General features: G+C 37.4%; 1 protein-coding gene across 2 annotated transcripts in view; it reads right to left on the bottom strand.

Annotated features, from left to right (window-relative positions):
• Positions 1-2,900: 2,900 nt before the first annotated feature.
• The window catches only part of prdm16 (PR domain containing 16), a 288,115-nt gene continuing 278,264 nt past the window's right edge, over positions 2,901-12,751 (bottom strand). The window contains exons 15-16 of one of the 2 annotated variants that reach the window (XM_028452700.1): positions 7,427-7,684; positions 2,901-4,826 (exon numbers count right to left, since the gene is read on the bottom strand). In XM_028452700.1, the coding sequence (XP_028308501.1) occupies positions 4,814-4,826; positions 7,427-7,684 (271 nt within the window). In that variant the 3' untranslated portion in view covers positions 2,901-4,813. The remainder of the gene's footprint in view (positions 4,827-7,426; positions 7,685-12,751) is intronic. The other variant, XM_028452701.1, reaches the window with a different exon arrangement.

The following is a 12,751-nucleotide window of genomic DNA, read 5'->3' as shown; positions in this document are numbered from 1 at the left end:
CTAAAATGCACATCCCAATGACTAGAAGACCACTCAAGACTTAATCACCAAGTAAATAAACGCATTCTAAATACATAGAACATTTTAAGATTAAAATAAATAAAGAAAAAGTATAATAAAAATTACACTCATAGATTAAAACCAATAATTATGACACTAATAATGATAGTAATAATACTTATCAATTTTTTTTTTACATTGACATCTTATTTATTTATTTAATAATAAAGACACAAATCTACTTCCATAGTCACTGTGTTAATTTTTTGTATTCAGATTTAGTGTTGTTTTTTGGGGGTCATAGCTTACCTTTTCCTTTACTTGTGGCTTGGGGTGCCCCGATCCGATATCGGTCCGATATCAGCCTGAAAACTAATATCAGATTCAAATTTCCCAATTTTTTTTATCCAATTCATTTTTTTATTTATTTTATTTCATTGTAGAATATTGTAGATATTATGTTGAAGGTTAAAATTTATGTAACCAATTGGTTAATAATACGTTTTTCTCATACGTACTGTTGCTGACTATTGTTCTCTGTTTGAGTAACATCACTTGATCAAGCCTTTTCTAACATTCCTCACTACAAAATAAGTAATTATTTTATATTAAAGAAAAAAAAAGTAATAAAAATCCATAGCTGCAATATCGCTATCATATCGGAAATGAAAAAGTAATTTGGGACATCCCTACTTGTGGTACCTACCTTTGATGTGGGCTCCACTTGCATCCATTGATTAATAAAGGCACATAAAGTTACTAGCTTAGCTTTCCTTATAATATTACACAGATAGAAAATGTCATTAAAAAAACAAAAAAACAACCTTTACTTTACAAAAGGAAATTAGTTCACTCATTTTGATGATATGGATATTTATGCAACTAAAATGTGCAAGGCCCACATGCATTTTTCAATAGATTGTAAGATTAAAATGAGGATGTCCATATGAATAATATTGTATAAATAGCCTATAGTATTTTTTATATCATAGATCATTGGCAAAAAAAGATTTAGATCCTCAGTTGGCTAACCCTCATGCAAAAACACTATAATTAATCTGCTAACCAATCATTTAATGTTAAAAATGGTTCCAGTCCAGAACTGCAGGTATACGATTAAAGCTCCAATCTACCCTCTCGCCATGAACACACACAGTGTGTCTGTTTTAAAAAGCACACAGGTTTTTATTGCATATCAATTTCATGTATAAATTCTTCATAGCATTGGAAAGATTACATTTGGTATACATTGCTATTCTACAGAATTAACATCAGAGTCATATCTTTTCAATGAAATCTTTTTCTAAAGTACATCTGCAATAATCACAAGCATCAAAAGAACTGCAATTTTCAGAATTGTTCATCATTATTCTACAATCCTTTATTGTTTCTCATTATGTCTCCGCCCACAAGTCTTTCCTATGTCTTTCAGAGCCACCTGCTCCAACATCTGCCAGGCAGTCCCAACTTGAAGTCAAAACCTACGACTCTAACCACGTGTACATTAAGTGCATCTACGGATTTATTTTTTTTTAATTTTTTTTCCAGCATTTTTTTTATCCTCATTTTTTTTTTTTTTTTTTTTTGATTTGATTTGATACACAGTTCACAAATGGACATCGTTATGACTGCTAAACACGTCATGCACAATAACTTTTTTTTTTGTTTGTTTTCAATAAACATAACAGAGGCGATATACAACTCAGATTGAAACAAAACAAGCACCATCCATTTAAACCCATGTTTCAATGATTTTTTTCTTCTTCTTCCTCTTCCTCTTCTTCTTCTTCTTCTTCTTCTTCTTCAGACTAATGCACCACTGTTTTTCCATTCTTTAAAATACTATACAGTAAAAAGAAACAAATGTGTCATCTCATACTTTCAGTAACAGCGGGGGGCAAACTGCAACCATGTTCTGATATCCTGAAACCTATATTTTAGAAACCATCGGAATACATTCTGACGTGGACAACGTTCAGATCTTCAATACCTTCATTTCTTTTGCTTTACACAGCGCGTACTTATTACAGTAGTCCATGACATGAGTTACAACACACAGTCAACCGAAGAACGTTTACTCTTTGTAACCACAAGCTGAAAAACAAAACAAAACAAAACAAAAAAAACCCATGGTTCACTGTGAATGGAATCTCATTCAGTAGAATTATCAAAAGACTTCAGTCTTTACAAAGAAAAAAAAAAAAAGAAAACGAGATGAGGCAGCAGTCCCGAGCATCACACTTTAAAATCTGCTGTCAAGAAGAAGAAAAGTTACAGTGCTTTTTGTTATTTCATCTCTCTGTTTTGCCCACCAAAAAAATGAAAATGTAATCCGTTTCCTAAAAGTTCCAGAGAGCGAAGCCTGGTCAATGTATGGCTTGGACCCACGTGGATTTTAAGTGCTACTTTAAAAATACAGCATCAAGTTGTGACCGTCTCAGTGTAGCAGTGATCAACAATGCTCACCTCCTCACCCTCTGCAGCTATAACGTCTGAAATGAGTCAGATCTATAGGAAAAAAAAAAAAGTGGACATTCAAAATGAAGTGATTATTTTGTGTTTCTTGTCCAAAATCTACTCTACAGTTGTTCTTCATTGTTTCTTATATTTTTTTATTGTGCTATTTTAATGTATTATTTATGCTTAACATGAGTGATTCCATCCTCTGGTCATGCACGTGGGACAATGTAACATTAGCCGAATAAATGTGAAAAGATGAATCATTACCTACACTAGGGAGGGGTGTCAAATTTTTAGTTCAGGGGCCAAATACGGGTCCAGTTCGAGCCACAGATTTTAGGCGCAAATTCAACATAAACGTGCCCTGGTTTGCACTTCCACATACAAATGATATATAAATGATAAAGTATGTGAGTATATTCATCCCTGCATGATTTTCACTTAAATTTCCCAGATTTTGGGAATTTAAGGGACATTTTGTGGAATAATTTGAAGTAAATCTGCCAGATTTTTCAAAAATTGAGCCTATCAACAAAATGACTGCCGTCATGTGATATAAAAATTGGAAAACTGCAAGTATTTTGGATTTCAATTGAGTTTTTGTATTTGGAGGGGCTGAGATATCTATTTCTACTTTCTCGAGTGGGCCGAATTTGATGGCCTAAAGGGGCGATTTTGGTCCCCCGGGCCTTGAGTTTGACACATGATCTCCACTATGTTTAATGAACGCAAACCAGGGTAAAGGGAGCTGTATCATGCAGACATTGTGTCAGATTCTGTAGTGTGACAATGTAATGCCCTTCTATCTGACGTTCATGGAAGAAAATAAAAAAAATTCTCCTGTAACACTTTAGCCAATTTAATAACAAAATTCGTTAACTTTAAAATAATCCCCCCAAAAAAAAACACTGTAGGATGTTTATTTGTCAAATCTAAAACTAACTAAAGCTATTATTCACTATAAATAGACGTGATTCATTTCATGGGCTCCTTTCATTTTGGCACACTAACCCATCAAACGCAGAGATTCACAATCTCCTCTATGACAGGTGATCATTCCTTCAACACGAAAGAGAGATAAAAATGACTTTTCTTCATTTTCACTTCTCCAGTCAAAGACAAAACAACCAAAAATAAATACATACACACACTTCTGAAGTCAAATTAGAGCGTACGTAGTAACGAAGAAAAAAACAAAAAAACAAAAAAAAACCTATGACAGCAAATGCAAGCCCCCTGGAAATGAAATGATTGTCAGAGAACACAATGTTTTCTATGGATTATTTGGCACATACCACTCTTGCTATGAACATCAAGGTTATTTTTTACAACATATGACAATATCATACAATTTGGTCCTTCTCTAAAATAATTATATTCACAATTTAGCACTGTGGTGCCCGAAAGGAAACAATACTGTGGTGTCTAAGAGGAAACAAAACAAAAAAAAGTAAAATTAACGACAAATGAAATAAAAACAAGCAGAGAAAGACATTTCTCATTTATGAGCATGATTTCCATTCATTTTTCTGCATCATCAAATCGAGTCAATACAGTGGCCCAGATAGCTTAATGAGCACAATAAAACATCATCATCTATGAAATCATTTCAATAACCAACTTATCCATTGTGTCCATTATTTATTAACATTAAGTGTGGCGCTATCGTTGATTTCTGCCCTTGGAAAATCAAAGTAATCAGTAAAGGAGACCACCGGTGAAACAGCGCCTCCGTGTGGACATGCAGTGCTGCTGCTGGGTTTGTAGCAGGTAGTTGCGCACAGACTTTAGAGACGCATCAGTCGTTTTAGTGTCTTTGAAAAGCCTCACACGGGGTCTTTGTGAGCCTCGTGCACTCATGGAGGGTCAGAGTTTGAACACTTTGCCTAAAGCGTTCATTAGGTCCTTCACATCAACAGGAGCGTAGCAGTGCTTTCTCTTCCACAGAGTTTTTCGCAAGACCCCCTCGCCAAAGGACAGTCCATCCTCTCTCTTTATCACACACACACACACACACATACACACACTCGTACACATTCATACACACAGAAAAACAACACGTCAACAACACACTCTTTCGACTTTGAATGTATGTGACAATGTATAGTCTTCTCCGCCGTCTTAACGTCTTCCCACAACTCAAGTCCGCTTCGTCTCTTGTCTCTATCCAGGTTGTGGAGCAAAATGTTTGCCCGACTCTTTTTTCTCCCCCAGCTTCTGGCTGTTTTGGCCTAAATGTGGTTGAGCGGGTGGAAGCTGCTCGTCTCAGACGGTCTACCTCCCATGCTCAGCCAAGCGTCCAGAGAGTTCTGGGAGGGCACATGCAAAGGGTTGTTCTCAGAGAGAGACAGCATCATTGCATAAGCCTGTGGGGGAAGAGACAGAGGGACTTTCATTATTTACAACATTTCAGAGAGGTCTGAAATGTTTCGCCATTGACAAGACAAGATCTGAGTGCATAAGAAAAGACTGTTGATAGTATCAAGAAAAGAAAACAGTGGTTTACTGATAATATGTTAGTCAGAAAAGTTTATAGGCCAGCAGGTGTGTAGCAATATTAGGCTAAGATATACACTTCTGGAAGAAAAGCATGAATATTTGTGCATTTTTGAGTATGCTGAATTCATTTTTAAAGGGATCCACGTTGGCAAACCAATGGTTCTCCACTAAAAATCAAGAAATCCAAGATGGCCACCATCCATATTGCCAAATTGGATATTTTGTCATAATTTTGGTTCTATTTGACATAGAAGCATGATCTCAGTGGCAAATTATAGGTTTTCCGGTTCAAAGAAATCATTAATATATCTTAAATTACTGTAAATTGGGCTCAAAGCAAAAGATCCAAGATGGCCACCAATTTCAATCTCATCATAACTTTGGTTCTGTTAGACATAGAAACATGATCTTTGTGGCATAATGTAGGTTTTTGGAGACAAGGATTGTTATGAAATAGCTTACAATACTGTAAATTACATCCAGAGCAAGATATAAAGATGGCCACCACAAGGCTTTAAACATGGAAAGGGTGAAATTGCGATTTCTTTGCAGCCACAACTGTGTATGACAAAGATGTCTTTTAAAGGGTGAAAGATTTGATTTAATTCCCCATCCAAACATGAATTATTATATTTATTTTTTTATTTATTTCTCAGGAAGATTACAACCATTATGATCCTGGTGCATGTATGTATAAGCGTTAATCTGATGATGTGTTTATTTTGCAGCAATTCCCAACAAATACAATCATTAATCTCAAACTTTTGATGTATATATCTGATTAATATTTAAATGAACCTAACAAATGTTAAAAATGTTTAGCAAACTGGTGGATTTTTTTTATTTAGAGTGGGAACCATTGGTTTGCCAGCTTGGATCCCCCCACCAAAAAATAAAATGGACAAATTTTTATGTTTTCTCCCAGAAGTGAACATCTTTTTGACTTATACTATTAAGTTTTATCTATCGCCTACCCAGAGTCTTGTATTCAGTGCATTTTGTCCCCTTTAACCCTTCTTTCTCCACCCTTTCTATTTTACCAGGCCAGTGCCATCCACATACCTGTGTTTTTGCCTGTCTGTACAATGTCTCTTTCAAAGCCTCAGACTCTAGTGAAGTGTTAAATATGTCTTTAACGTCAAAGGGTTGCTCTTCGCTGGCAGCTTTACGTAAACCATCCAGGCTCTTAGGGAAGCTGGGCAGACCCTCCAGATCCAAGAGTGAGCCCTCCTCTATACACCTGAAGGAGTGAGTGGATGGCGATAGCGTGTTTGGAGGATGGATAGGTAAAGGCACACAGGGATAGGACAGGAGCGTGTTAATGGGGTTGTGTTGAGGTGCGACATGGTAAAATGTGACATGGGGAGAAAAAGGGAGAATTTATTAGGGAGAGAAGAAAGGAAGGAGACAGATGAAAATGAAGAAGAAAAATCTAACAATCTTATGTTCATGCTTCTGCTCTGCTTCTCCATGTTAGCTGTGAGAGAAACTTTCTAATAGAAATTATTCAAAGATGTTAGTATCCAGTTTATTTCTGGAGGTGCTACTGTATTATGAGCACAACTTCTGGTGCGAAGAAATAAGAAGCAATCGTAGTATGAATAAATAATGCAATGTAAAGCACTTTGAGTGTCTATGAAAAGGTGCAACATATTATTATTATTAATATATTATAATTTTTTTATTATTTATTATTGCTGCAGCAACAGTGTTGTTTTTGATTAAAGAAAATTTTCATTTTTGTGTACTTTTGTGTTCTTGTGCAACCTTTGTTTAATTTTGTATATTTCTCTGTCATAATTTCATATTCTTTTAATTTTTATGCTTTTTTTGTTCTTTTTGTGGATTTTTTTGGTTTATTATTATTATTATTATTATTATTAATAATACTACTACTACTACTAATAATAATAATAATAATAATAATAATAATAATAATATCTTAATGCCTGTCGGGTACGGAAGAAAAAATGTGCACTTTAGTGTGTGTGTGTGTGTGCGTGTAGTAAAGAAGAGTTGCTGTCTGTTTCATCTAATTGAGCCTTTTTTTTCTTTGTTTTTTATCTATTAGTCACACAGGAAGTTGTTCCCATAACCAGGAAGTATCAGCCAGAGGAAGAAGGTAAGCATTGTGCATTGTGCTTGTAAAAATGACTTGCAATATGTGCAAAATAATTTGCATACAATAAGGCATGTGTCAAATTCAAGTGTGTAAATGACCAAATACCAAATTGATATTGAAAGAAATGTAATTTTTTCCTCCAAATCCTGCATTTTTTCCTCAATTAATTCCACAAAATCTCTCCAAATTAAATAAAAAAATTAATAAAGGAATTCTGATTAAATTAAAGGACATTTAATTATCTGTCACTTATTGCTTAAATATTGTTGATTCCTTCCATACTTTATGTCTAATTTAAAGGCCTAAGATTTGGACCTTTGTGTGTTTTCTACATGCAATTCTTACCTGCGAGTGTGTTCATAGCTCATTGCTAACGCGGCTGTGTCTGTCTCCTCCTCTTCCTCGTCTTCCTCATACGCCCCTGTCGTAACAGGAGACGGGGACTCGGGTGCTTCATCGTGAGATTTTTCTGTAAGACTGCCTTCCTCTTCTTCCTCATCATCACCCTCAACTTCCTCCTCATCCTCCTCTAGTCCGTGGAGTCCAAGCTTGGGGTTGGACAAACTGTGGTTGGGTGGACGTTCTTCCTCAGGCTGATCTGACCTGCAACGGGAACAAAGGTTAATGTCAGGAAGGAAACGGCATCTCAGGTCAAGATATTTGATCCTATAGAGAAAACCTGCTGTGGGGGGTCGATTTTTCATCTCTTAAAGATGATAAAAGAGGTGAAATGAAGTGTCAGCGCAGTCTATTTAGCTAATCACACATGCAGCTCCCATGAGAGAGGACATAATGCACATGTGTCAAACTCAAGGTCAGAGGGCCAAATCCGGCCCTTTGGAGCATCTAACTGGGGCCCGCGCAGAAAAAAGAGAAAACATGAATCATTGTGTAAATGAAACTCAACAATATTTGCAGGGACTCAGTTTCCCCGTGCATTTTTATGTTAAACTGTTGCAAAAAACTCTAAATTTTTACAAAATCTTTAATATTTTTTCAAATTATTACATAACATTTTCCTTAATTAAATAGAAATTGGTCACAAATGTAGTAAATATAAAGTGAAGATCCTGCCGGAACTGCTTGCTTAGATATTGTCAGTCAAACTAGGGCACAGCATGAAATCTGTGGCCCACTTGAGATCAATCTGCTCCATGTTTGGCCCCTGAACTAAAATGACATAGTGTATCTGAATTAGAAGTGTGTGCACGAGGTATGGGAAGAAAGACATGGAGAAGTTGGGCTGACTGATTTGTTTCCCTTTTCCTAACAATCTTAAAAGTATGACTCATCATAAGCAGACCTAAGAAAATAAATAATTTGATGACCAATCTTAAGCCTCCTCACACAAACATCACTGGTGCTGACAGTCAGCCTTGGGCGTTTTTCAAATGGCCCCCAGATGATGATTAATTAGCCCACTCGTCACTGACAGAAGAGATGTTCTGCCTCAGACTGCTGGGACCTCTATGGAACATAAACTGCGTTTCCATTACCCCTGGAAATGCGCAAAATCAAACTGAGTTTCCATTACAGATTTTTGCAAAATAAAAGCGATATTTCTAAATGTCAACAAAGTATAACTGTGCTTTAAACATATTACAATTGAACGTTGTTTTGAGCAGTAGCCTCGCAACTCCTGTGAAATCTTGCGAGACTTCGCTGCAGAAAGACGGACGCTCAGAACCTCCTTATACCACTCTGTGTTCCTTTGTCATTTCACGTCTAATGTAGCAGTAATAATTGTAAAGTATAATGCTAAGAACTGTCCCGGCCTCCCATTCTGTCTACACATACCACGCCATGTGATCAGATACGTCACGATCTGTGATGTGTATTTGAAGAAAAAGTGTTTCCTTGGCACTTTTCTGACACATTTCAATATCAAAACATCTGAAATTCCTCCTCATGAAAGCGTCAAACTTTTTAGCGATGTTTGATTGCGGTATGTAGATTTTGCGCATTTCCAAGGGTAATGGAAACACAGCTATTGGTAAAAGTTTTTGTACTTCCATGAGGTTTATCAAGCGTTTCAATATCGAAACGTATCACAAATGCGCAGGGGGCACTCGTGAGCAGCGACATGTAAGGTCGTCTAGCATTGTTTCCCTGCAGGGTTTCACTGATTTTCTTATAAAAATACATTATTATCTGACATTTAAGCGCTACCTGCCATCATCTGAAACCTTACTGCAAATACTAGTGCTGTGTGAAACATCACTTCTGCAATGTCTGGATCTAAAGGTTCCAAAAAGTCGGAACTCGCTTAAGCTGCCGAGGCTGCTGCTATATCCCTGGATACGGCTAGGCTAATGGCTGCAATAACTAACTCGAAAAAAAAACTGTTGTGGAAAAGATTACTACGTTGGAGGCCAAAGTAGAATCCAAGAAACATTGTTTACGCAATTACATGTCACATGACGTGACGCACCTGGTCATATGACCACTTCTCGCCGAAAAAACATGACGCAGTACGTGTAGATAGAAGAGTACTTTAGCATTATACTTAAAAATGATTACTGCCACATTAGATGTGAAACAGGAAAGGAATATGGACCCCAAAAGCGTCAATTGTCCTGCAGCGAAGTCTCGCGGGATGAGATTTCACGGGAGTTACGAGTCTCCTGCCCAAAACGATGTTCAGTGGAAACACATTTAAAGCACAAAATATACTTTTGTCGAGATTTAGAAATATCACTTTAATTTTGCCCAAAAAAAAACTGTAATGGAAACCCAGCTATAGTTTGTGTGACTGGAAGAAGATGATAGCTCAGCTGCAAACAGGCTATCAGCACGCCACCATTACGACCTGCCATCTGTACATTTTCCAGCCTGCACCCCAAAAGCTCCATCACCCCCAGACCGCCTTGTCATGGCTTATGATATCATTTCCTTTGGGATGGCAAATTTACCCCTTCCATTTTTTTGCTACGCAGTGGATATTTATCAAAGCAGACAGGATCCCCTTTGGGACGAGGGGTGGAGGGACAGGATTGGGTCACACAGAGTGGGTGGGTGGGTGGACACCGTTGGAAGGACTTTGCGGGAGGGGAAAAAAATCCAACTTTTTTGCCTTTCAATCTAGATTAAATATCACCATAATCAAATTGCAGAGGTGGTTGGCGGGGGAGAAAGTCCATGCCTGTGTTCAAGCGAGAGAAGCATAGCTCTGACATAGGGGGCCCTGGGTTCTGTCATTTAGTCTAAACACGTCAGTTGGGTGTTTGTGTTAGCAGGCGGGGGGTATGGGTAAACCGGGTGGACGGAGGAAGAGCTCAATCATCAGTGGATCTCTTTAGATAAATGCATCAACCTGAGTGAGTCCGCCTCAGGGTTCAGACTAGCAGTGATTGGGGGGAAAGTCCACCATGAGGAGCTCACTCACATCCAAATTATGAGGCTTAAAGTCTCAAACAGAGGAATTATGGCCCAGACGGGACAGATACCTACAATTTATCAGACACTCTGAACATCTAAAGGTGCTTCTTTTACAGTAGAGTGACTTTATTGATCGCACAATAGGGAAATTTACTGTCATTACAGCTCAGATAAAGTGCAAGAAAAAACCCCAGAGACAACAGAATACCCAAAAGACACCCGAAAAATAGCGAGAAATGTAAATAGAAAATATAAATAGATAAATAATAAAAAGTATTAAGAATATATACAGTATATATATATATGAAAGACTTAATATATATATATATATATATATATCTATATATATATATATATATATATGAAAGACTTAATATATACATATATGAAAAACCCAGACGCCATCTTTGTAGTCATTTATATCGTTCGAGACAGAAGAGTAAAGACAGGCAGACACTGCGATTTTTTTAATCGTCGTATCGGCTCCAGCTCAAACTCATGTTCTCACAACTCTTCTGTGTCGAATGACTCTGAGTAAATGGGCAAAAGTTGTAGACAGAGGTTGTTAGGGGACTTTCTAGAGAAGTGCTGCACCTCGTTTCGTCTCATATATATATATATACTGTATATAATTTCCTGAACGGCTTGCCATAATATATATATACACACATACATACGGTACCTGAACAAGATTTATTTTTAAAACAGAAAAATGCTGCTTATCTGGTTTTTGGATGCTTCGGTATTTCTGTTTAGGTTTTAAGTCAGTAAAACAAAATAACCACACAGATTATTTGTTATTTTGATTTGCTTTTAAAACGGAATAACCAAAGAACAAACAGTACACTGATATACATGTCCTGTTGCTTCAGCATAAGGCGCAACCTTTGAAATTTGCCTGGAAAATTTAAAGAAGCCCAAATTGGATTGTAAACATGGAGGGACAAAAGCTACGAGGGCATTTAAAAGTGATTACAGATCCTCATTCCTGAAATCGTGTTCAGTGTTGGACTCCAGTCAGTCAGAGAGAGAATAAACAGTGATCCGTCTGCTAGGAGGACAGAAAGCACAACACTTAGACTGAATTACAGATATTAAAATGTCAGACGGGCTTGTTGTGGATGAGACTGGTATTGATCCCAGATGGCAGAGGGGCTAAATTGCCACTGGGTCTGCTGGTTATAATATGTGTTGACAAAAAGAGGGAGGAGGAAGGGTTGATGGAGGAAGAGTCAGACATAACGTGAGACGGCCAGAAAGAAATGCCAGAGTAACGAGTGTGCAGAGTTCAAACCACTCACTGAAAGAGGAAAAGCATTTTATTCATCCCTCATTTTTTTTTTTTTTTTCTATCAGTCCCTCTCCAGCCTGAAACCACAGACTGGCCTTCTCAATCCAAGAGAAGTTTCACAACCTAATACACAAAGATGACTTTTCATCAATCAAGGCTGGCTGTTGAATTAAAAAATAGATGGATAGCCGCAATGCTTAGTGACAGCGGGTTAGTTTCACGGATTCCAGTTTCCACAGAGTCAAAACATGTATGTTAGGTTCATTAGAGTTTGTTGAGCATAGCGTTAGTTCAGGCAGGCCGCGGACGCCAAGCCAGCCACACCTTTAATCAACCAACAGCCCAGATTGGCTCCCTATTGGCCAAAGCATACAGGAAGCACTACTTAAACCGTGACAGCTGCCTTTTACCTCCTCAGCAAGCATCTCGCAACCCAACTCCTCCAGGTCAGTATGAATCCAACCAACTGGGTGTCATTTCGTTGTCATTAACATCCATTCTGCTTTGTTCCAGGGAGTTTCTGCTGACCGCTCTCTTTGCTTTAGCCTTTAGCTATAGGCTCATGGAAAGTCTGTGAGGAGTGCGCTCCCGGCCTCCGGCTTTCCACATAAACACGTGGAAAGGGCAAGGAAGTCCTGGTGTAATGGTCTGAGTTTACCTCCGTACTGAGATTTACTTCCAATCTCAGTATCTGACTGTTACGATGTACACGTGATGGATTAGCCATGCACAGAGATTGCTGTACTGATTTTAAAAAATGCTTATATCATCACATTAGTCGACCACCAATAAAAAATCAACCAATGATAAAAAACAATATGATTGTCAGGATCAGATTGCTAATTTATACGAATACAACAGCTTATTATTGTAAAGTTACATTAGGTTAACTGTTATTTATTGCAATGTATATTATAATCATAATCTTTGGAAAATAGGTTATTGCTTTTCGTATTGAGTTTTACTATAATCATGTTTTTTGGAGAATAAACTATTCCTAT

This window comes from Gouania willdenowi, chromosome 7 (genome assembly GCF_900634775.1).
Source record: "Gouania willdenowi chromosome 7, fGouWil2.1, whole genome shotgun sequence".
NCBI lineage: Eukaryota > Metazoa > Chordata > Actinopteri > Blenniiformes > Gobiesocidae > Gouania > Gouania willdenowi.
The sequence above is the reverse complement of the archived record's forward strand: the minus strand, read 5'-3'. Positions and strand labels throughout refer to the sequence as shown.